The sequence below is a fragment of the Camarhynchus parvulus genome, chromosome 1A (genome assembly GCF_901933205.1).
Source record: "Camarhynchus parvulus chromosome 1A, STF_HiC, whole genome shotgun sequence".
Taxonomy (NCBI): Eukaryota; Metazoa; Chordata; class Aves; order Passeriformes; family Thraupidae; genus Camarhynchus; species Camarhynchus parvulus.
The window spans coordinates 41187033-41212367 of record NC_044586.1 but is presented as its reverse complement, the minus strand read 5'-3'; the positions used below and the strand labels follow the sequence as shown (position 1 = coordinate 41212367).

The 25335-nt window shown below is 37.6% G+C and overlaps 1 protein-coding gene across 1 annotated transcript in view; it reads left to right on the top strand.

Moving 5' to 3' along the window:
- TMEM117 (transmembrane protein 117) overlaps window positions 1-25335 on the top strand; it is a 180248-nt gene that overhangs the window by 125058 nt on the left and 29855 nt on the right. Inside the window, exon 6 of the mRNA XM_030960265.1 lies at window positions 19876-20035. Within this exon, the coding sequence (XP_030816125.1) occupies window positions 19876-20035 (160 nt within the window). The remainder of the gene's footprint in view (window positions 1-19875; window positions 20036-25335) is intronic.

Here is a 25335-nt window from a genome sequence, read left to right as displayed (position 1 = left end):
CTCCTTCCCTATTTTTTTTAACGCATCCTACCAGATTCTGATAGTTCTGCTATAGAAAAATTTGAATTTCATTTCATTTCTTAAAGACTATCTTACAATTGAGAAGGTAAAGGGCAAGGGCCAAGAAATGATCAAATTATTACATTAAAATTAAGGAGGTTTTCATTTCACTTTTGTCACTTGCTATGGCAGTTTTAATTTATTCAATGCTATGCTTTAAATAATAAAAAAGTAAGATATTTCTTATTTTAAAAATAGTAGATACAGCTTTGTCCCAGTTCTGAACAAACCTTTTTGAGATTGTGCACTTTTGTTAGCTCCAGATCAAGCTCCTTTTTCATTCATGGTACTTTTCATTTAGATGGGTTAGTTTGAATTTTTTTTTAAAGCACCTCTTCTGTGAAGTCAGGCTGAGAGAGCTGGAGCTGTTCAGCTTGAAGATGAAAGAGTTCCAGGGAGACCTTATAGCAGCTTTGCAATGACTAAAGGGGCTGACAAGAAAGATGGAGAGGGACTTTTTACAAAGAGGTGTCAAGATAGGATGAGGGGGAATGGCTTTAAATGAGAAGAGGATAGTTTTAGACCAGATGTAAGGAAGAAACTCTTTCCTGTGATGGTGGTGGAGCACTGGAAGAGATTGTCCCAGAGAACTTGTGGATGTCTTAACCCTGGAAATGTTCAAGGCCAGGTTGGACAGTGCACTGAGCAACCTGATGTAGTGAAAGGTGCTGGTAGGGGAATTGGAAAAAGATGATCTTTCAATTCCCTTTCAACCCAAACCATTCTGATTCTGTGATCCCTACTATAAAATAAAACAACAATTTTGTAACTTTTAGAAAATTAGTTTTGTATAAGCAAACACCTGTGACCATGGTTTAAAAACAAACTGCTATCATAAATGCTCTTACAGGGGACCTCCATTGTGCCAGCATTGCACAGCCCAGAAGTGAACTCTGCCCCAGGGAGATTACTGTCTGGAATTCTAATTTTAAAAAGAAATGTGACACAGAAATGTGCTAAATCCCTTGTCTATAAACATATATTTGCTGCTCACGGAAGTGGTGTGCCAGTGAAAAAATGGACGAGAACACATGCTCAGCTTCCAGCTATTTGCATGCTTTGACCTGACCTCATCTATTGAAATATTCAAGGCCAGTTGGCATAGCACGGGAAGCATAGGTCTTGGGAAGGAAATAGAGTGATGCATGTTTTCAATGACAGTAAACAAGTTGGAAATATCTTATTTGACTTTTAAATGATATACTGAGTAGAGAGATGGAATTTAAGTGGGAAACAATCAGTTTTAAATTGAATAAATTTGATCTGGAGGGTCTGGATCAAGACAGCAGTGGCAATGTAATTTTTAATGCATTATTTCTCAGGATGAAACTTCTCTCAAAGACGGGTCCAGATTTCTTGTCTAAGCTTCTCTCCAGAATTCTGTCACATGAAGTCTAACATACTCATGTTTGTAAACATTATAAATAAAATATAATATGAGTATTAGTGTTTCCCAAGTATACTTTCAATGTCTGATACAGGCTTGACCAAGCTGTGTGAGCATACCTCTATTATAAGGCATTTTTGCTTTCAAAATGTGACACAACAGATATTTTAATGTCTTAAATGGTAAGGATTTAAGACTGTCTGTAGCTTTCAGGTTGATTATAGAATCATTTAGATTGGAAAGGACCTTCAAGTCCAGCTGTTAACCCAGCACTACCATGTTCACCACTAAAACTTGTCCGTAAGTGCCACATCTACATGTCTTTTAAATACCTCCAAGCACTTCCCTGGGCAGCTGGTTCCAATGCTTGAGAACCTTTTCAGTGAAGAAACTTATCCTAATAGCCAATCTAAACCTCTCCTGGCACAATTTGACATTCTTTCATCATATGTCACTTGTTGCTGGTTACAAGTGACTGACCCCACCTGTCCTCAGCCTCCTGTTAGGCTGTTGTAGAGGACAATAATGTCTCCCCTAAAAAAGGTCTCCTTTTCTCCAGGCTAAACAAGCACAGTTCTCTCAGCTGTTCCATGTACTCGTGATATGGACTTGTCCTCCAGACCCTTCATAGGTTTTGTTGTCCTTCATTGAATATGCATACTCCAGCACCTCAAGGTTAATCCAGAATCAGGGCAGTGCTTGTGGAGATCTTGAGGATTGCTTCCTCAGGGTAGCTTACTCGAAATTTTAGCTGATATACTGTAATTATATTTACCTTTAATAATTTGAACAGAAAAAGTTTTGGTTCATCGTAGAATAATTTGCACGGTACAACATTATCTTAGTTTTAATTAAGGTGTTTTAAAAACATTCAACTTTTCCTCTTTTGTGTATCTGAACTGATAAAATTATCTGAATCCTAAAGTTTTATTTTTATGGAATGTAAAAAGTTTATACTTTCTCCCAAAGCAAATTAATTTAATAGGTGCAAGCACAGAAAAAAGCATCTGGTAGGTGATAATTGTATTTCAAAGAATGATTGTTTTATGTTTCAGAAAGGTGGGACTTAGAATTAAGCTTCTGTTTAAAGTGTTGTTTAGCAAAGGTTGCCAACCTATTGCATGATTTCCAGCTCTTCCTACCTGAAACATTTCTGTGAAACCACATACTGATGTCTTCAGTTAAGAGCACCACTTTCTTCTTGTGCCACAAGATCTTTCAGTGGCTACAATATATGTTGGCTGGTTTCAAAAAGCATACACTGTCTTTTAATCTATACACAACCTCAATTAGTGTTCAGGTCAGTAAGTGGGAAGACATTTATAGAATCAATCATTTTGGGTTAAGGAGTACACATACTGCAAGTGTACTAATGGAATGGAAATAATGCCTGGAACATCTCCAGAACAGTCACAGTCTCAATGGAGCAATTAAATATGTATGAAGAATGTTTGCAGTGAAGTTCAAACACATCAGCCTGAGGCTTTTTTTTGGTTTAATTTATTCTCTGCCTTTCTGTGTACTGCTGCTTGATGATTCTAAAACACTTCTGCATACTGCCTCCTGCATCATCTATGTATACACTGACTGACAGATACAATGACAGTTGCTATTTTTAATCACTATCTCAGGAACAAGGAGTAGACTCTACAGTAGAAAAGGGCAAGGTTAGTATTGAGGTTAACAGTTTTTATTCATTAATGAATTCGACATAATTCACAGCATGGAAAATACTCCTCAGATTTAATTCAGGCACTGTTTGAATATTTAGCAAAACTTCTTAGTCTGAATCTGTTGGTGTGATTAGAGTATTTCATGATATGCCTTGTATTCCATACCTTCGTATTGCTGCTTCTTTCCTTCATGAAAGAAATGCTTGCTCCACAGTTAGAGATTGATTTTTTATATCTCTGTGAATGCCAGCACTCCTTAAAAAGTTAGTGGCTCTGTTTCCTGGTAATTTTTCTTTGCAAAATGTGAGAAGGGACATGTGCTATATTCAGCTTTCTCTGCTGTTTTCAGCCATAAATAAAACAAAAGTATCTGGGGCTTTGTAAAGCATGTTTGTTTCCTTTGATGGGTCGGGGTTCTATGATTTGTGAGTGATCAGAGAGCACCAGAGTTTTAGCTGGTTCATCTGTTATCAATTCATGCGCTATGAGTGAGTACCATTGTGGTGTAACCAAGCTTAGAGCTATTGGCAAAGCAACTGAGCAAAGAGAGCCTTTTAAAAGGATTACTGGTAATGTAATTACTTGTGAAAGATGTATGGATATCTCCTGAATAAAAACACCAGCATCTTAACATGTTCTTTAAACAATGCCATTAGTGGAATGAGAGCTTGTGTTCCAGTAATGGCATACTCTGTTGGTGGATAATGGCACAGTGAAGCAAAGGCATTTGTGTGAAGTAAACACTGAACTAAAGCCAGATATGTGGTTTTGTTTCTTTATATAGTTTTGAGGCTGTTATTGAAGCAAAATTTGCTTTCTAGCGACACTAGCGTTATTTTATTAAATGCAATGTGGTTTTGAGGCCTCAGAACTTCCAGTAGATTTTTTTTAGGTCTAGAGGAAAATATTTTTATATCTATAGTCAATCTGTAACTGCTAGTAATGTCAATTATTTTAATGAAAGAAATATGCTCTTAATATCACCCATATTACCAGAGATATCAGCAGTATGTCATATAATGTAATTTTATAAAGAAGCAGAATTTATTTAGGACCTTCAATTCATGCGTAGAATAAGCAATCTTGATGAAGTTGCAAATTTAAGAAAATCTTTATGCTTCTGAACAGTTGTTGTCCATGGCTTTTGATATTGACTTTAACTGTCAAGATGATTGACCTTTTTAGTGAATAGGTACATTCACATGTGTTTAAACAAGCACCTGACCTTTGTCTTTTGAAAATCAATGACAAAAGCCCAGTAGTCATCAGTGAAACTTTAATCCTCCTTTAGATTTTTTTTTCCAGTTAGGTGTAGGGGGTATTTTCCCTTGAAGTGTTTAATAAGCTCCATGGCATCCATAAAAATAGATTATTCAAGCATACAATAATACCTGTCCTGTTTGATTTCTTTAGTATTCTTATCAACTACTTTGATAGTACTTCCGTCTTAGAACTTCTATACTTTTTTCTTCACAGTGTTGGTTCTTATCATTATTCCATAAGCCAAATTCTGATGCTTAGTGCATGTTTTGTTTTTTGCAGTTTTTTTTTGTTTCCACCTAATCTGGCTCCTTTTCACATTAATTTATTGAGTTTTTTCTTACAGACCTAATTTCTGATTTTGAGTAATAACAATATTCTTAACATGTATATCGTTATGATTCTTATATAAGAAACCGGATTGGGTTATTGTTTGTGATATGTGGGGAAACAATCTGACTTTATCAGTGCCAGAAGTTACAACTTTAGTGTGTCTTTTGACAGCAGGTTTTGTCTCTCAGCGGAAGAAGAGACTAATAACGAAAGCTGATACTAATATCTAGGTGTATGCAGTCGGAAAGTGATACATAGGAAAAATGCTTTACCCTTCTGGGAAAATCAGTCATAGCCAAAATATTCATACCCTTACCCATCTGAATTTACTAGCCTATAATACTATTTTAAGCATTGAAATATATTAAAAATTGTCTTGAATTTGACCTACATATTTGTGGGGCTTGCAGTAATCGAGATAATCAGACCATTTCAATATAATTCTCTGGCTATGGATTTAGGACCCTAGCTTCAGTCACAAAGTAAAGTTTTATCATAAAAGTCTTCCTATGGACCTTGTGAAAATTTTAACTATCCATCCATCTTGTCAAACCATCTTATTATGGTCATTTTTTGTGTTTTCTGATCAGTTTGGCAATTGAAACAGGTTAAAAAAGATTAGGAGGGAGGAATCACTATTTTGTAATGCCATTATTTATTTTGTCTCCTCACTTTTATCATTTTTGTTTTTAAGATCATTCATGCTAGGTGGATATCTGCAGTGGTATGACTTTCTGTGATTGAGGTAATTCCTAGTACATGGACAAAACCAGACCTCCTTGAACCAAGAGAGGAAGAATTCAACTTTTGTGTCTCTCCCTGCATGAGCAGAAAGATGAAAAAAGATATTATTATCCTATTTTGCCATCTAAGGTCTGGGCTTTGGGTTGTTTCAGGAACCTTTTGGCCTTGTGACACAGCTGTGCTCATTAGGACACTGGCAATTAGGGCTCAGTTTTATAATTTTCTTTGCAATATGAACAGACCGAATGAGCATTAATAACCCTCTAATTGGCAGCAGGTGTGACTGTGTTCTGAAACAATCCAAAATTAAAGAAGCATTTTAATTTGCTACCTAATATTAAGTTTTTCAATACAAATGAAAGGAAACTAGACAATCACTAGCAGGCTTTGGGTTGCAAAAAGAATGGGCTTTAAAAAAATCACTGCAAAGTGTAATAATGTAAGTAGAAAGCTGTTGGAGGTGTTTTTAAACAATTCCTTTCTAAAGAGCGCCTAGGTCAGACCTATTTGGAATGAAATCGATGGCAAGGTCCAAGGTGTCAGCACAGCAAGCACACACACAACCAGCATAGTATGTTAAGCAGGAACTAAGATTTTAATCAGTTTTCACAGGTTTTAAGATACTGATTTATTCCAAACTTTTTGGCTTTGTGAGCTATTCTGTTATCATCATTCTGAAAGAGATTTGAGGACACTTTTCCACATGGTCAGTCCAGCTAGGAAATAGTCTTAATTCTTCAAACTGAATTATGAAAACTTATTTTTTGGTTTATTGGCTGGTTTTTGGCTTTTTTTTTCCTTTAGAGAGAGGTGATCTATACACTCTCTTTGAATTATGCCTTGTAACCAGAACCCTTCATATGTTCACTTATTCCCATCCAAGTAAAGCAATAGAGCTTTGCTAGTGTCATTCATTACACATATCCCATCCTTTAAACAAATTTCATGCAAATGTAATTACAGAAATCTAAATAGAATTAAATATGTGTTTTCCCAGCATTTAGATTTATGCAAATTCAAGGAAAGTATAAGTTGATTGACAGAGAAATTGGTAACAGCATTAGTGTCTAGAAGCATTGTTAAAATTTATTCTAGCAGCATATTCTCAAGAACTTGTGGACTATAGAATATTATGAACAAAGTTAAGGGCATCTTGCTTAGCAGGCAGGTAGCTTCAGAGACGTTGTGACATTCTGCAGTTACTGTTTGTTTTTGCAACTGGTTGTCACCCCAGTCCTGTATAACCCACATCTGAAGCGACCTTTAAATGCAGAATGAAATGCCTATATAAACAATCATTGGTTATAGCATTTTTGAACACTTTTCAAACTAAAAAAAAAAATCCAGCTGATCTAGTATAACATTCAACAATGTTTGGGGAGTTTTAAATGTAAAGTCTATTCCTCCCCAAATAAATATCAGAATACTCTCACTGTGTACTGAAAACCTGCTTTACCTTAGTGAAGGTGGCTTCTGCCTCAGATGAAATAGATTTCTTTTTTTTTTTTTTTAGTAGACATTGATGAGGTTATCAACTCAGAAATGTCTGTGATGGATTACCAGTAATGGATGGAAAGGCCCGGGGATGATTGTAAGTCACATTCATCTTTCACAGGCTCTTAGCTAGACATGACAGTTATTTTCAGGGCTCCCAGGAAGAGCATAAAGCCAAAAATCTCATTGAAGAACTGGTCAAGTTAATTTAATATCAACTCTATACAATGAGTGGATGACCTAGGAGAAAACTGAAGATAATACTAACCAAGTTAATCCAAATGATTAAACTAAGCTTTCTGAGATGCTCTATCTAGTCCCCAAAGCTGTCTTCCCTCTTAGAACCTTTGTGAAATGGATGCAGTTATTTGCAATAAAAAGTCTAAAAATGTGGCTGATTCTAGTCTTTCCAGTGGTTGATCAAAGAAGCCCATTTATTCCAAATTCTGATTTGTTTCAAAGTCTCATCAACAAGACAAAGGTTCCCTGTTTAGAGAGAAAGTGAGGTGCTGCAAAATATAGCCCTTCCAAAAGTATTCCTCTAGCTTCTCACTGTAGGTGCTTGCTGGAGATTGATTGAGCAATCATATGAGTGGTGGGGTGGCAGCTTGTAGGCATTTATGCTTGTCAAACACACGTGTTGAAGTATTTACCAGGAAGAAAAGGATCATAGAGCTGTAAAACTAGAGGGGGCAAAATCAGTGAGGAGTAAAAGTGTTTAAGAGAATATTAAACATGGAATATATGTTTAACAAAATTTGGTCAGCACAATCTCTACCAAACTTGGGGTCTCTTTAGCCACAGGTAAACTATTTTGAGCACAGTATAATCATGCAAGCAAAGCAAAATCTGATGTAATATTTAGGTCTCTGGAGATAAACTGGGTGGATACCTAACCTCACCTAGATGTGGCCCCTTGTCCAGACAACTTGTCTATTCCTTGGGCAAGATAAAAGCCTGTCACCAGCTTGTAGCCTAGGTCTGGTGAAAGAATTACCTTGTTGGATAGGTATAAGAGGTGTGATGTATCAATTATTCTCTAGGTCTTTCTAAAAGATGGTTATAACCCTAAAGGAGATCCGTGAGAGAAAACTGTGGGAGAAGAAACAAATGCCTCTGATTATACCCCAGGAAAAAAAATGAAAACTGAGGGCTTTTAGCAGTCCCTGTCAATCCCTACTGCCTGAGCTCTGCAGTGTCATTCAGCAGTCCAGTACTACTACCCTGCCTTAAATCCTGCTGAGGTGTCCTTAGTCCTTTGCATTAGTCCCAGATCAAGAAAAAACTATCAAATCTTAGAGCCAAAGAGGCTCTATTACAAGTTACAAACCACATGGAAATCCATTCAGAGGTAAGTCAGGTCAAGTGGACAGGTAAGGAGGAAGAAACAGGTCTAAAATGGAATGAGTACTGACTGTGAGGATGGAATGTCAGCTAAAAGCAAATGTGTTTTTATTTCAACATAGAATTATGTGACTGAGATGGTAAATTCGGAGCATCTTTAATGTTAAGTATTACTTGTTAGGATGTTAGAAGTTGAAGAGACCAAGGCTGGAGGGTAAAGGATGACAAATTATTTATGGAGGAAAGGGATCTTTGCTTACAATTTTTTGGGAATCCTGCAATAAAACTTTTGATTACTGTATTTTAAGAAACTAAAAATTCAAATAAACATCCTTATTGGTTAAACTTTCATTGATAAATATTTCTCATCTATGGGAAGGAATTTCTGATCAGAAGTAGTGAGACCCTGTCTCCTCAGAGTAGCCAGTAGCATGATGATCCAGTCCACATGGATGATTGCTGATCTGAGCCCCTGCACTTCTCTTTGCAGGGCTGCTGTGGGACAAGCTTTAGCCTGGGTTTTACTGCATCTTTGCTGAGTTCCCTGAATATTGCTGTTCCTCCCAGGACTTATCTGGTTTCTGTTTACTGGAACAATTTGGAAAAGAGTGCAGATTAGTCTCAGGATAGAACACTGGACTTTTTCTGAAATAGTGAAAAGTTTCTGTTTGAGGGGATGACTATTTTCTGGAAAACTCAAAGTTTATCCAGTATGTATCTGGGCAGATTAGTGAATTTAGCCATAACAATTCCCAAGTTCCCTTATGCAGCTTCTTCTTGGAAATTTCTTATCTTTATCTTCCACTGAAAAAGTGACAATATTCACATTGTCACAGAGCTGAGAATATAATTATTAGAACAGCACTGGCTGTCAAGATGTGTTTTGGTGAGTCTTTTTATTAACTTCTTTTTGTTCAATCTTATTTCTAGTCCTGTTCTACTATTAGAAAGGTTAACTTTCCAGGAAGTCAAAATCACAGTAATTTGCATGCAATTTTTCTTTTTTTCTTAAGAAGACATGTCAGCCTTATACTGGAAGTGGCTCAACTTGAGAAAAATGAGGTATATGAACTTTCATTTTTCTAGAGAACTTCTGAGTTAGTATAAATTCTCTTTTCATCCTGTCATTCACTTTCTTGGAAGAGGTTGGCTCCATCCTCTTGCTCACCTCCCCAGAGGCTTTTGGTGGGGGGCAGCTGTTAGTTCCATCCCCCAGGCTCTCTTCATGGCACAAGTGCTTCAGCCCCTAACCAGTGAAGCTTTAAAATGCTCCACTTTAAAAAAACACCACTTTAGTTTATTGCTGCTTTTTGTGTAATGTTGGCCAAAAACTGGATGTGATATTCTGGATATGAGCAAAGTAATGTCCCTTGATCTAGTGGTTGTGCCTCTGTTATTGCAGCCCTGGACACTGTTGGAACTTCTTTATTGCCAGTAGACATGCCTGGCATGCACTCAGCTTGCTGTCTACTAATGCCCTTTTCTCACTGAGGTAAAATTGATATTATTTGAAAGATTTTTGACATAAATAAGTGTTGTTCAGGAAGCAAGATTAAAGTTTTGTTTGGTTTTTTGTTTGTTTTTTATGTTGCACTTGTTTTGGAAATACATTTAATCAAAATATAATTAAGTTGTTGGGTGAAAGACCCTAAATTTATTTAAAATTTAGGGAAAAAAACCTGAAGAGCAGTTCAAAACAATTGCAATTATATATAACTGTGATAGGGTTTGCACAGATATAATTGTAAAAAGCACAACATCTTAGTGAATGAGAAACTGTATCCCATAGATATGATGATGTATGAAGCCTAAAATAATGAGAAATTTCTTGTTCCATAAAAGTACTGTATAGATAGATTTTACAGCTAATCTAGTCTAGAACATAGAAAGCTATTAAACTGTTATGTTTAATTTATTCTAAATTTGAACTGCATTTTAAATTTCAGTTTTGGTTGTAATATGTTGTCTGAGAAGCCTTAACTATGTAAGTGTATACTGTACAGCTCTCCTACCCACTTATCATAAATATTTTCTAAGATAGCAACATGACAGTATCTGGGCAAGGACAACATGTTCCATATGTTTGCTTAGATAAAGTAAGTTCCATTTTTGTCCTTTATGCTTTGTAACTCTTAGAACCACAGAGTGATATTTTTATAATCACACATACTATGGAAAATTTTATGGGGTCTGTTCTTCTTTTCTTTTCCAAAAACTTCTGAGGATAATTTTATGAATGCCACATCAAAATGATATGTAAAATCATTTCAGTTTTCTAAAATATGTTTTAAAAAGCAGGTAAACCCCCACTTTTCAGTGACTGCTTTCATTTGACAGTTTCTAAATACAAATTTTCCATTATTTTATTTACACATGAGTGTTGTTAATTCCTCCATAAAATATATTTGGTTTTCAATTCAAAAATTCAAAGGCTTTTCATTTAAAGAAATTAAAACATCAAGAACTGACTTCAGTTTTGAGTTCCAGCTCTGGGTTCAGGTGTCTGGTGTTTATGTGTTGATCGTGGCTATCAACATGCCAGCTCCTGCTACAGCCAGTGGAGCTCTGGCCAATGCAAATGATCATTCAGCTTGCCACAAGTAGAAACTTACCTGTAGTCACCTGCATACTTTTCCAGACTCCATAATTTGAATAAAGGTGGGATTCAGGTCCCTAAAATAGTCATTGGCTACAATTTGAAATGCTTTGGTGTACTGAGATAGGGCACAGGCCTGGTGGACAGGACACACAGGACTCAGAGGAGACCTTCTGTTGCAAGGTTCGAAGACCAACCAAGGTACTGCACAGCAGCCCAAATCACACTAAACTAAACTTGGTTTAGGCAACCAAATCTCACACTACATCTCTGTTGACTGTCGCAAGAGATTAGATATGTTATTTTACATGTAGATTCTGAAAAAAAACCCCTCAATGGTTAAGTTTCTGTCTGATTCTGAACTCCTTATAAAATGTTCTAATTGCACTAAACTAACCCATGTGTAAAAATAATGTCTTTTAAAAAATATAATGATCAGTTTTTTGCTTGACTCTAGAAGAAGTGTAGCAGACCTCACTGTGCTTTCGGAAAAAATTGGAATAACTTAAATGCAGAAAAGAAATATGAGCCTAGAGTATCCTGAAGGAAACATTCAGAGTGTTGTTTATATAGTAAAACATTGATCAGGTTTAAAGTTCCATTAATGATTAAATTAAGTGTGAACAGAAGCAATGCTAATAAATTCAGCAATTGAGAAGTAATTAATTAGTCATGAAAGACTCACTTTATTAATTAATTTTACCACTTTTCTTACTTAGCTGTTTTCAATTGTGTCTTCTGAAAATCAATCAGTTTGTCTTAAATCAACCATCTAGAAATCCAAATAATGCAGATCATAGACAGGATTGAAAATGTGGTGTTAAATCCACACTTACACTCTTTCTTGTTTCTAAAATTAGAATTTAATAATGTGTCTCAATCCAGGAAAATCAAAGAGATGTTGAGACATACTTCTAGCTCCTGCTCTAGGTCTGAAAAGTTTAATTTTAGGCTTTTAGAATAGCATTTCAATTACCATCTAAATGCACTCAAAATAGGTTTTTCCTTCTAAATGTTAAATATATATATATTTTCCATTTCAAAAGTTTTTTCCTGTTCTACAATTGCAATGAATTTAAGACTTTACTGAATACTTCATGGTAACTGAGAAATGGAGGCCAATAACATTTTTTCTCATAATGAGTTTCTAGCAGTTGCTGAGGATGCTGTAAACATGAAAGCCAAAGTCCCTGTTTTGTATGTTTTGGCATATGTCCCATGTCTTGCCATTATGATAAACAGCCTTTACCTCACTCTAACCAGGGACTGGGAATAACTAAGCACTAAGACACATGGGTGTAGGAAATCTGTGTCCTGAGAATTGTTGACTCATGGCTAATGTCCTATCATGACTAATGCTGACTCATTTATACTAAGCAGACCGGCTCCAGCTAGAGAATCTGAACAAATTGTACCTTGTAGCATGTGAAAGTCTTCTTGTTATTGCATCCGCGGCACATTGCAAATCATGCAGGGATTGTGCCGGTAATGGCTTCTGCACTGTTTGTATCATTCACGAGGGCGCCCCCTCAGCCACATTGAGGTGCAGGTTTTCCTTTACACAGCTTCCCTCACATTACAGAAATCATCCCTTTCACAGGTAAATTCTGCATGTTGATCAGCTGCACTTGTCTGAATATACGCAATTTTTGCTGAATAATTGCCAGGCAGGTCTATCCTAAGGCATATTGTTGCTCTGAAAATTTTTTTAAAAATATTTTTTCTGTTGTTTTTTGAGCAGCTGTCTTCCACTCCCCATTCCATTGATGAAATAAGTGATGTATCCATCTGAAAGTAAACCAGAAAAATGGCTTCTCTTTACCTTATATAGAATTGTGTTTGGTTTTCTGTTTTGGTTCAGGCTTTTTCCTAATGCTTTCTGCTGGAGTTAAGCAATTAACTTCTAACTTTGGAATTTGAACATGAGGTAGAATTCCTTATGATTCATGTGAGTTTTATACTATCTTGCATATGTTAGTGATTGAAAATGTTTTTTACAAGTAAGACCCTGAACTTTCATAAACTGTTTTTGCTTTTTTGTGTCACAGATAGGAAGTAGCATTTGAAATGTAAAGCTTATAGTGATGAGTTTAATTTAAATGAGCTGCTGTTTGAAATAGATAACATTTTCATTTTAGTAAATTAATGGTGTGGCAAAAAGAAACTCAAAGATACTTCTACCTGTAATAAAAAAATGATGCTCTCTAGAATTCTGATATTGCACCATGTGATTACATTACCTAATCTTATTAATTTTATTACATGAAACATAGCAAAATGTTTCCTTTATATATTAACATAAATGTAATTTCAGGCTTTGTACAAATCTTTGTGCAAAAATCCCAAATAGCTCTGGAATCGTATTGATACATTCTAATAAAACCAAACCTGTTAACCGTCGAAAGATAGATGTAAAGCAAGGTTTGTGGGAAGGGTTAGTATTTAGGGAAGGGTTAGTTAGCTGCAGGAACATGTGGGGCTGGAAAAGGCAAGACAAGGTGATCCCAGCAAGGCCCCAGCCTTGCTGCTCCTCCACTTTTCTCATCTGGAAAACCCATAGGATTTGCTTAGTGTTAGGGCTTAAACTGGGCTTGGGGTTAGGGTTTAGTGTTCAGTTTAAGGTAAGGGTTGAGGGAGTCAAAGAACCTAGAGCTCCAGGAGCACTGGGGCTGGAAAAGCCATGCCAACACCATCCCAGCAAGCCTCCAGCCTTGCTGCTCCTGCATCTTTCTGAACTGGAAACCCATTGTATAGGGCTAGGGTTAGCCTAGTGCTCGGGCCAGGATTAGGCTTAGTGTTAGCCTTAGGGTTAGGGTTGAGAGAGTCAAAGAACCTAGCGCTCCAGGAACACTGGGGCTGGAAAAGGCATGCCTGCATGATCCATGCAAGACCCCAGTCATACTGGGCCTCCATTTTTCTGATCTGTAAAACCCACAGGATTTTGTTAGGTTTAGAGCTGAAGCTGGTGTTAGGGTTAGGATTAGGGTTATACTTAAGGTTAGGGATGAGAGGTTAAAAGAGCCTCAAGTTCTAGGAACACTCTGGCTGGAAAAGACATGCAAAGTCAATCCCATCAGGGCCCTAGCCTTGCTTCTTCTACATCTTTCTGATCTGGAAAACCCATAGTGTAAGTGAATATATAAAAAAGCAGAAAACCAATTCCAATGTTGCCACCTCAGAGCATCCTTTCTACTCTGTGGTGTCCAATTTCTTCAGTCAGAATGACAAAAAGCATTGTTTAGAAGACTTAACTGGGAACCTGTGGTTCTCAAAATGTGCAGTGTTTGCTATTGATAAGAAGTTATGAGCCATACACAGCATAGGGAGTTTCAGACAGGTATTTCAGAGCTGGTAGTTACTGGCAAATGCTGAATTACTTATACATTACTTTCAACAGGACAGAAGTCAGGCATACACTTCTGTGGTGACAAGGACTTTAAAAAATAATGTGATTCAACGTTTGAATTATACACCATTTTCTTCTAATTGATATTTAACTTCAGATAATTAAGTCTCATTGATGGTAATCTGCATTAATGTAATTTCTCCCACTTATTCATGCCTGCAGAGTATGCCATGGGGAGTGTGGTGCTCTGAAATCTGACAATGGTATTGCTCCGTATCTCTGCCACGTACTTGTCTCCATCATGATCAAACACCTTATTTTAACAAAAGAGTTCCAATTAATTAACTCACCAGATATTCCTAGATTTCTAGAGTCTGTATGTATTACCAATTCACTTCAGTAGCACATTTCTGGGGTGGACTTGCTTGTTACCTCTCCATCTGCCCTTTAGTTAATGGTATGGATTGCTCTGGGGTGCACAGGTGGGATTTCTTCTGGATTCATCTGAAGTGGACACTGGGATCTGACCTGGTGTGCTAAAGTTACGGATGTGTGCTGAGGTCAGTCCACACTACCCAAACACTGTGAGTATGGGATCCTCAACACCAACTGTGTCACTCTGTGGCACTGCCGTAGCTGCTGGTAACACAGGAATCTCGAGGCCCTGCTCTCTCTTCTTTCAGAGAACTGTCCTGTAGGGGCAGAAGAGCAGGGGCCAGCTGGAGGATTGAAGTTATGCTGCTCCAGGGAACACAGATGCTTTCCACCACCAGAGCATCTGTCCCTTATATTTGCTTAATTGCAGAAGTGGTTCTGACACCAAGCAACAGGCAGACTAAATATTTTATTTTGAATGGGCTTAGAGTTGCTATTTTTGACAGATTAAATAATAGAGCCCTTCTTAATTAAAACGAGTGAAATAAAAAGTGTTGGCATTTATATATGAACATCTGCAGTAGCATTGTTCTTTATAGTTATTGTACACTGTGTGACTGTATTTGGCCAGTGCTGATTCTGAGATTAAAAATTAGGTAGAGTATTTGACTCAATGGATTATCTTTCTTTCCTGAGGACTGGAAAGCCTTTTTAAATATAAAGAGCAGTAAAATTTGTTGTTCCTTTTCTGTATCTGTTTTCACAGGATATTTGCTACTATTTGGGTGCATTCATGAGAAGTTGCCAAGGCAATCAGAGCCAGTGCAGGTGCATTCCTGCACACAGCAAGTGAGGCATTGTGACATATGGGGGGTGGTTTCTGAGTTGGGGAAACCCCAGGGAAGTGCAGAGACATGCCAGGAGCTGGCAGTGTGATGTGGGTGGAACAGCAGTAGTGGCGAACACCCACTCCCACAAAGAGCAGCCCTGAGGAGCAAGACTGACCAGTTTCTTGGTCCTGTCCAATCTGTTCCATCCCAAATAAACATTGTATTAAGCAATACTTGGAATTCCTGTTAACAATGTTTCATGATTTACAAATGACCTAGCTTAGTGAAACTTGTGTGCGAAATTAAGATGAAAAGTTCTCAAGATGCTGAATCATACAAATCTGAGAGCTGCTTTTGACTAAGCGCAGGTAGGGTTTTTTTCTGGAAAAGGTGTAGTAAAAGGGCAAGATAGTGTTTTTGCCTCTTGAAGAAGACAAAATGAAAATGCAGAAAATAACTAAAGTTTGTCTTTCATCTCTTCAGTCGGTCTTAACAGAACTCTTACTATCTGATCATCAAAGCTGCAGCATCACAAAAGATTTAGCAGAGGGTCATGTAAGAGAAGAAATTTCTAAATATTTCCAAAAATGAGCAGCTCAAAGTCACAAGTAAAGGGAAGGTAGTGTTGTGCAGAGAATTGTGTTTAACCTTTGAATGAAAAATTTAATTTTCTCTATGTTTCAGTTTGAGTTCTATCACAGACCAGAATCCATTTTTTATATACTTTGCCCTGCTTAGACATGAAGAATCATGAGACTCAGATTGGAAACAGTTCTTGTTTCCAACATTAGATGCTTTGTGAATTTATACATTTATTAGCTTGTCTTTTATCTTTCCAGGGACAAGTTCTGGATTGTTCAGGTTTTCACCCAGTACAGCCAAATAAAAGACTGATTCCTGAGGGTGTGGCTGGATGGAGACAAAGATACCTCTGGTGTAGATTTGGGGGGGATGCACTATGAATGGCTTTGTGGTGCTGCCTTGGGGCTGCAAGAGAATGAGTTGTGGCCTCATGGGCTCTCCTTAGGAGCTCCTGATGAGGGAGGTAGGACGTACTAAACAGCAGAAGAGAGTGTCTCCAAATATCCAGGACTTAAGATCACAGCAGCTCATTATGTTTCCTCTCTACAAGGTTTAGGTTGTGATCCTGTCTGCCGTGAGGGAGCCACCACCTGTGACTAAAACCTGCTCAGGCTTCTGGTCCATGTGGTTCACAACCTCTCATAATGTATAATACACTGGATGATAGACATAAAGTTGGTCAGTTTGGTCAAAGCTTATAGTGCAAGAAAGTGTTGTGGAAGGAGGCAGAAGGGAAGATGCATCTGTTTTGGACCTTGCCAAGTTTTGAGAACCAGATTAGTCTTCTGTTGACAAATGGGCCTGTAGCATGGACTCAGTTTGGCATGAGTGATTTGGTTTGGCAAATTCATGACCAAACTCAGTCCTGACAATCAAAGATTATTATAGAGATACAGTCTAAAAAATTGCCTATTTTTGAGAGGTTTCTGGCAGTAAAAGTTCTTATCTCTCAGCCTCCCCCTTTTTATCCCTCCCCAGTAGCACTGGGGATTTTGAATAATTCTGGTGATGATAAGCACAGTAGTGACTTTTGTGGACCTACCTAATAATTTTGACTATTCAGTATGCCATTGGTCTAGACAGTGTTTATTTGCACTCTTAAGGAGTATGCAGTAGGTTGTAAAATGTGTGTTATTGCAGCTGAATAGGTGTCCAGGGCACATAATCATTCAATACAGCAAGTTAGAATTAGAAGTGAAATATAAAAGTGTATTTCCTTCGTGAACTGGAGACAGAAATTGCATTTCTTAGTGCCTAGTACAGAGAAGAGTCAGTCCTCTCTTGCCCTTCACCTTGCAGCCTTTCCCCTTCTGTAATGAGGAGAGGTCCTGCCAGCAATATGGGGAATAGTTTGATGGTGTAACTCTTTCTCAATAATGTGCATTGCAGAATAAAGGGCAAACTATACTGGGCTAGATATAGCAGGGCAGCTCACACTGGTTTATCCAATACAAGTTATGTCAAGTTAAATGAAATCCTCATCTTTTTTTCTTAATCTCCCGGACACTGTACTTTCACAAGAAGCAAACTGAACTCTAACCCAAAAAAACTCAGTTTATAATAACTCCAAAAGCACGTATTGAATATCTTGCTGTGTTCCAGTATCATAGGTCAAAAATACAACTGAATACTAATTATGCTGTTTAATGAAACCATTTTGAAAGTCTATTTCTAACCTTCTTTGTTGGTCTTGAATTTTCTTATTCTATTAGCAGCCCATTTTCTGCTCCCTTCCCTCCCTATTTGACATTTCAGAATGAATAACAAAGCCATTTTCTAAGTGCATATGCATTTCCTCAAGGAAATCAGGACTTGAGAACACACATTGGTCTTTGCATGCATGCCAACAAAGCATGAATAAAAATAAGCCTGCCTTTGCCTGCCTACATGCCAAAGTCTGATCTTCCATGCTTTGAACTCTTGCTCCAAAATGCAAATACATAATTCAAGAGGACTGAGGCAGAATAGTCTTGAGCATAACTTCTGGGTATATGCTTCCTATAGCAAAATACTCAGTTTTGAATTATGGTTTTAAACTTCCTCTGGCCCAGGAGAGGTGGTTCCACAGAAAGAGGTCAAGGAAAATCAGGGTACCTAATGTCTGGGGGAGTCTGCCTTGGTCAGCAGACAGTGCTGAGGATTGCTTTCTTTCTGGAGAATGTTTCAGGTAAAGTAAGAACATTAACCATGAGAATTTAAGATATGAAGGTGACATAAGTAGGAAAAAAAACCTTTGTATGTCTCAAGAGACTATATGCAAGAGAGAGAACTGTCTTTCCAAAGTAAACTGTTTTGTATATGTACCAAAGTGGAGCTTGTAGAAAAGTCAGTCAGGTTCAGGTACGGACAGCTGAGATGGTAGGTGAGCAAATGTTTTGGGATAAGAGGGCTTGACTATTGTTTAGGTCTAATTACATCTAATATGCCTCATTTATTGGTTTTGTCTTGCCTCAGTGCTCATAATTCTTTTGAGGAAAATTGTTAGGGTGTCAACCATGGTGTTGCATGTAACTGAGTTAATTTATTAAGAACAAAAATAGAAATACCAAGGTGAAGGTGGTAGCATCAAGTAATTTTGTGTCTCATTACATTGAGGAAGTGCAGCCCATCATGTCACAGAAGAATGATGTCTATGGGTCTAAATGTGTTATACGATTGCCTATGTGCATATTTGGTTTCCCTTCCTCACAGATACAGACAAGGCTGCTGTATAAAAAGAAATGCATACAGACTCGTAGCCTGTGACTACTGGTGTACAATTTTTTTTCCCTCTGCTGAGTATTGGTCCTGTTTGGAAATGTCATGGGAAATACTCTTCACTTTATTTTACAACCCTCAGTAGCTGAAAAAAATGAGATATTATTGCTGTTGAAAATAAAATCCTGCCACAATTATGTAGCCATGAGCATGCATTCAGATTTTGATATGCCACTATTATAGCACAGATTTGCTGACAGCTATGGCTGCTGGAAGAAGCCTTGCTCACCCTTAAATTACCAGCTAAATTTTCCAGCTTCCACAGAACCAGAAATTCAATCAGTCACTGCTGCCAACTCTGTAAGGTATTACCAAAGTGATGCTGGAAATGATGCGGAGGTATTTTGCAGGGATAGCTTAGAAAGATATTTTTTAAATACTGTGTTTCAAAATGGTGTGAATTAGTCAGGTGTGTCTTACGGAATTCTTGTAGCATTTATACAGAGGCCTTAATACTTTTGTGATTCCATCTTCACTGACTTCTCAGAAAAGTCATAAAATAGTTGAAAACTTTTACGAAGGACATTTTATAACACACAAAGCAAAATCTTTCTACAATCTCCAGAATTTGAAAACAATTAATTTAATGCATTGATTTTTTTTTTTTTATGGAGACATGTTTCTGTATAAAAATTAGACTTTGCTGTTAGTGTCTTACAGCTCTAACAGCTTAGAAAAAATTTTCGAAGGTTCTAATGTCTTTGGTGCCTTAGACAATGTTTTCTCAATTAGTTGATTTGAATTTGGCCTACATCATGCAGACCTTGGTACATATCACTTCTCTCTTACTTTACTTAGCTGGTTTTCATCTTCAGTGAAAAGTACAGAATGAAGAACCAGAGTGATGTACTCCAGCTAATTTTGCAACATGCTTAGTACTAGGTACTAAATTTATTTTCACTAAGGATACAGCTGACTGCTTTCTTTCTTAAATTAAAAGATTTGTTTGTGTACTTAATTTTTTTTAGTCTGTTTTCATCAGTGGGAAAGTACTGATAAAATACTAGTTGACCATTAGAAGACAGATAAAATAGAATGATGTATCTTCATTACTATTGTATTCTCTCTGAACTATTTTTTCTTCTTCCTTCCAGGACGGTTCTGTTTACTCTGACCTCTGTAGTTGTGCTTGTCATCACTACTGACTGGATCAGCTGGGACAAGCTGAATCGTGGATTTCTGCCAAGCGATGAGGTCTCAAGAGCCTTCTTGGCTTCTTTCATCTTGGTGTTTGACCTTCTTATTGTCATGCAGGTACACTCTCCTAATGTTCCACTCAGGCTGTTGGGCTGCCTAGTCACTCTATTTCCTCTAGAGCAAATGGTGTTTAGCTAAGGCTACAAAAAGGTAAATAAATGTTTAGTTTGCAATCACTATTAGGAAGGGCATTTTATAACATCATTCTCAATAACTTTGCAAAAAAGGCGTCTGGCCTTTGATGGCAAAAATATTCCTGATTTCTCTTCTTAGAGTGCTAGGTAAGAACTGCATGACTTTCCAAATTAGAAAGTGTTTTCTGCAAAAATTACATCAGGAAAATAAACAGAAGCTGGTTGTTTTGTGAATTCAAATCTTGTCTTAGGAAGATGAGATAAATTCAGACAAACAAGAAAGAAATACTTCCGAATTTCAAGCATTTACAATATTAGGTATACACACACTAAGATACTTTAATAGATGAAAATTAGTATTTGCTATTAAGATTCAGCTTTCCACTTCTACGTGATTTTTTTTTTTACTTGATGACGGGTGCTTGTAGTGTAATGACTTCTGCCTGAAAGCTTAACTGGGGAGATGATTCGTTGTAATCTGCCTGATGTCTGCTCCTTTGAATCTACCCGCTAAGAAAGGAGTCTGGGTCACAAGTATGTGGCCAAAAACCTTCTTCATGTGATGCTGTGCTCTCCCCTTTGCATCTGTATGTTGTTTGAGCCTTCTGTGAATAATTCATCCAAAGCTCTGTGGTAAATTATGTCATTTAGGCTGAGGTAAGGAAGAGGAGCATGGAAGGCCCATGACTGCTCTTAGTTCTAGATACGTTAGGCTGCTGAACTGAAGGTCAGCAAAGAACATGAGAAGAACCAATGGGTCCATCCTCTCCAATATATTATTAATTCTGCCAGCAGAGAGCGTTTCTGAGACACTCAGTTCTCTGAAAAAGGTATCTATTACTTGAGTAATTATCATTGGGGTGACAGTGTTGGCACTCAGATTTTATCACTGCTGTACTAGGACTTGCAAGGTGCATAGAGTCCTATAGTTGAGTTTTGTTTTCCAATGTCCACTACCGTTCAGTGCTCACTGTGGTTCATGGTTAGAACTGGGAGGACAAGAAAGGAAATACTGTTTTTCTCATAATTCTGCTTTTCTCATAATATTTCTGGTGCTTTGTTTTCTCTACCTTTGAATTTTACATTTTGTTTGATGTTTCAAAAAGATTCAAGAGAATGTATAATAAATTATTGTACTTTACAGTGCTGTAATGAAAGTATGAATGAAAATGTATCAAGCTATACTGAATTTGATATTGCATGCAGGCTAGAAAAACAGAGCTGTCTTCATATAAAATAACTATTAAACCATCCTTTTGGCTTTGAAAAATGAAATCCCAGTATTTTGATCTTGGAGTTGCTGAATATAGAAAAAAATCTTATGTGAAACAGCTTGTCCTGAGTACTCTTTCATATTTTTATAACACAAAGCAAGAGGCTCTTTTTAATTGCATTTCTAAGTGATATTTGCATGATGGAGTTATTTGTTTACTTGAAGTTATTTATTTGGACTGTGAAAATATGTTGGCATATTTTATCTAAAATGGAGTTTTAGCATTGCTCTCTCAACATAGGATTATTGCAGTAGCAAGGTTGTTGCGCTGGCGGGGGAAAAGCCACACTCGAGTGTCATTGATCAGCAAATCCCGTTTATTGATCATCGATACATCCTTTTTATAACAGGGATAATGAACTTCATGAATAGTCCAAAAGCGAGCTCATCATTGGTCACACAGTCAACGGTCTATCACGCCCAGGTCTGCATTCCTGTGGTTTAATTAGCTGGGATCCTTCTCCCTTCTTGCTCCTGTTTTCCATCTACCTTATCTCCTGACAGCTGTACCCAAGGACAGCCTAATTCTTTCCCATCAGAAGGCTGAGAGCTAGCTTTGTTTACCTTTGCTTCTCAGGCCTGCTAATTGCACCAGAGAGCGACTTCTTTCATTTAACCCTTCCTCTACACAAATTAAATCACATGGAATCACAGAATGGGCCAGGTTGGAAGGGACCAGAGTGGGTCATCTGGTCCAACCTCCCTGCTCAAGCAGGGTCATCCTAGAGTACATTGCACAGAACTGTGTCCAGATAGTTCTTTAATATCTCCGGTGACGGAGACTCCACAACCTCTCTGGGCAATCTGTTCCAGAGCATGGTCACGTGCACAGTAAAGAAGTTCTTCCTCATTTTCAGGTGGAACTCCCCATGCATCAGTTTCTGCCCATTGCCTCTCGTCCTGTTGCTTGGAACCACCAAAAAGAGCCCAGCTCCATCCTTTTGACAGCTTCCCTTCAGATACGGACAGAGATTGATAAGGTCATCTCTCAGATGTGAACTGAGCAGTAAGGGCAGGTGACCAGTGAGAGGTTTTTCAGATGAGTCAGGGTAGATGGAATTTTGCCCTTAAGAAAACCGATGACAGATCCAGCTCCATTTCTGAGGCAGGTTTTACAGAGAGGAGCCATACACCCTGGACTACTTTTGTCAGAATTATGTGGAGTGTTTCATTCCACTCAGGGTATATTGCTCTTCCTAGCAGATTTTAGACACGCCTGTCAAACAGCATTACAGAAATGGATAACCATTTTGAAAACACACTTGTACTCAGCTAATTGTGCAATGTTTGCCCAAGAATCCTGCTGTGAGAGCTGGCTCTGCTGTAGTGTATCTCCTGTGGCCTGCAGATCTCTGAAGGAGAAGGGACAGGTTCAAGTGGGGTGACTTTGGGAGAAACCTTTCTGTAGCAAGTAAAAGATTTTCCTTCCTTCAGTCTCTCACACAGTAAAGACTTCCCTCTCTTCTTTTGTCCTTTCTACATCCTTATCTATCTATGGATTGTGTTATATCTATGGAAGTGTTCCTTATCAGTACTGATGTAAAACATTTGAAAATAACCTTGAAAATAAAAGTGAATTAAAGGAGTAGAAAGGACAGTTTTGACCTAAACCTTCACTTTATTTGTACTTATTATGAAGTTCAAGTGACATACCTGAGTATATTCCTAAATACCATTTAACAAAAAAAGTATAATGTTTCTTGTGCCATTATTGGCACCATAATATTTCTTTGTTGTGGGTCAGATGTGAATCTTTCTTTCCTATCCTAGATTTCTTTTCTTGAATCTGCCTCTACAGCTTCTACTTACGGATTTATAGCTGCATTGAATTCCTCAGTCCCAAAGTGCTGGTTTTTCTTCCCTGAGAGTCACTGCTTTGAATGATATCAAGTCTCTTTGCTTTCAATTTTGAACACAGAGCACTACCTCTCCTGAGCTCCACTTTCATCCATCAGGCATCCATTTTCTCTTAATTTTCCTGTCTCATCTCTCTGTGACTGGTAACAAGGGAGTGACTTATTGTGTGCTAAGAGGGACTAGTTAGTGTGGTCCCAGAAATGGCCAGCTCAGGAACAAACACATAGAAATGGAGTGTCCTACAGAGTGAAATGTCCCTGCCTGTCTCTGGGCAGGGAAGTAATGCTCTGAGTAACCAGGGCATGGAACCTCCTTCACTTTGTTGTTTACTGAGAATAGGGCAAAGAGAATGGAAATGTATTATATTTACAGATCAGAGAATGAAATAATGCTTTGGCAATCCAATGGTTTTATTTTAAAGGAAAAAAACTTTAGAGTTTAATGAAAGTGTAGGTAAAAGGGTGATAAGGGGCAAAAAGCATTGATATGTGTAATTAAAACCAAGAAGTTTCTGTTGAAATATTTTCAAGATCCAGCAGGATATATAAATTCCTTCTAAAAATCCTTGAAATATTCTTTTGCCCCCCTGCCAGATCCCACTATAAATTACAGTTTATTTCTTCAAGTCTTTCAGTTACTTTGGGACTAAGAAAATTATAAGCTAAATCATTTTCTGCTGAGAAAAGGTGGATATATTTTGTCCCTTATTGCACCTCATATACCTTACCATTTTAATGAGCTGTCTGGTTTTTCTTGCAGTGTTACCATTCTGTGCTTGTCTAGTTTGATAACTGGCACCATCATTTTATGCTGGGGATTTTATTAAACAAGACATGTGAAGCACAGTATTTTTAAGTACATTTCATCTTTTATACTGATTGCAGATGGTTAAATTCTTGCTCGGATGCATTATATTTATCTCAGGCATTATAACTCCAACTCCAGTGTTTTCTTGAGCTGCTGTAACTTGTGATGACCTGAATCCTGTTGTGCCAATTTATACTGGCTGAGGGCTGAGCCCTTTTTTTAGCTCTGTCACTTAGTTCCTCATCTGCAGAAGAGGAACTGTAATTCTTTCCTTTCACTATTTGTGTGATTGTCTGCTTAAGCCCCCAAGGTGCTCAGTGAAGGAGGCTGACTTGGTACAGCTTCTGGTGTAATCAGGCACCAGTCCCAGCTGGAGCCTCATGGCTCTGAGATGACTACACACAAAATGAATTAGCTGGAAAAGCTTCTCATTTGTCACAGTCATTCCCTTTTACTCTGACAGCGGGTACATGCCATACATGTGACACTCAGGCCCTTCTTTGCCAGTGCAGGTGTTTGCCTGAAATAACAAAGCAGTTTTCTAAAAGTAGACCCAGCATTTTCACATACTGCCCCTGGAAACCAACATATCCAGCCCAAATTCACAGAAAAACATGCACTCATAGGAACAAGAAAATCTGGGAATTATTTGCAAATCTTTCACAGGAATATTTTCATGTTTAATAGCAAGGAGAGCCTTTTCATAGATTCTGCTGTAATCAGTGTGTGATAGGCTCTGTTATTGCTGGGTGTATGTGTAAGAAATGTTGCATTGCTTAAGAGTATATTGGAGTGATTTATGTTGATATAACAGTAATGGTGACATTCAGATAATTTCAGCTCTCCACAGCAATGCTCTGGAATGTATTATTTGACTGTAGAAATCTGCTCTGTTATGAGTGTTACACAGGTTTTTATGTGAAAATAAAAATTCTGAGAGGAGGCTGAACATGTTCAGCTGCTTTCTAAGTGATAGAATTGCTTGCAATTTTTAAATGCAAGCAATGAATTAAAAAGAGAAAGATAAACCTCAGTTTGCCATCATTAGACAGAGCACTGCCTTGGCAACAAGTTTTATGCCCATCCGTATCTTACCTTTAGCTATGTGGCAGATTGAACATACAAGACTTACAGACAGGTTGTACAGAGCATACAGATCCACCTATCAATAATACTGAGTTCAAGTAAGAAGAGGGAACAAGAACAGCTTGGTTGCTCTTAATCAAACCTTAGAGGGGAAAAGAAACAAGAATATGCTTGAGATTGTAAGTCCAGCTGAGTTATTT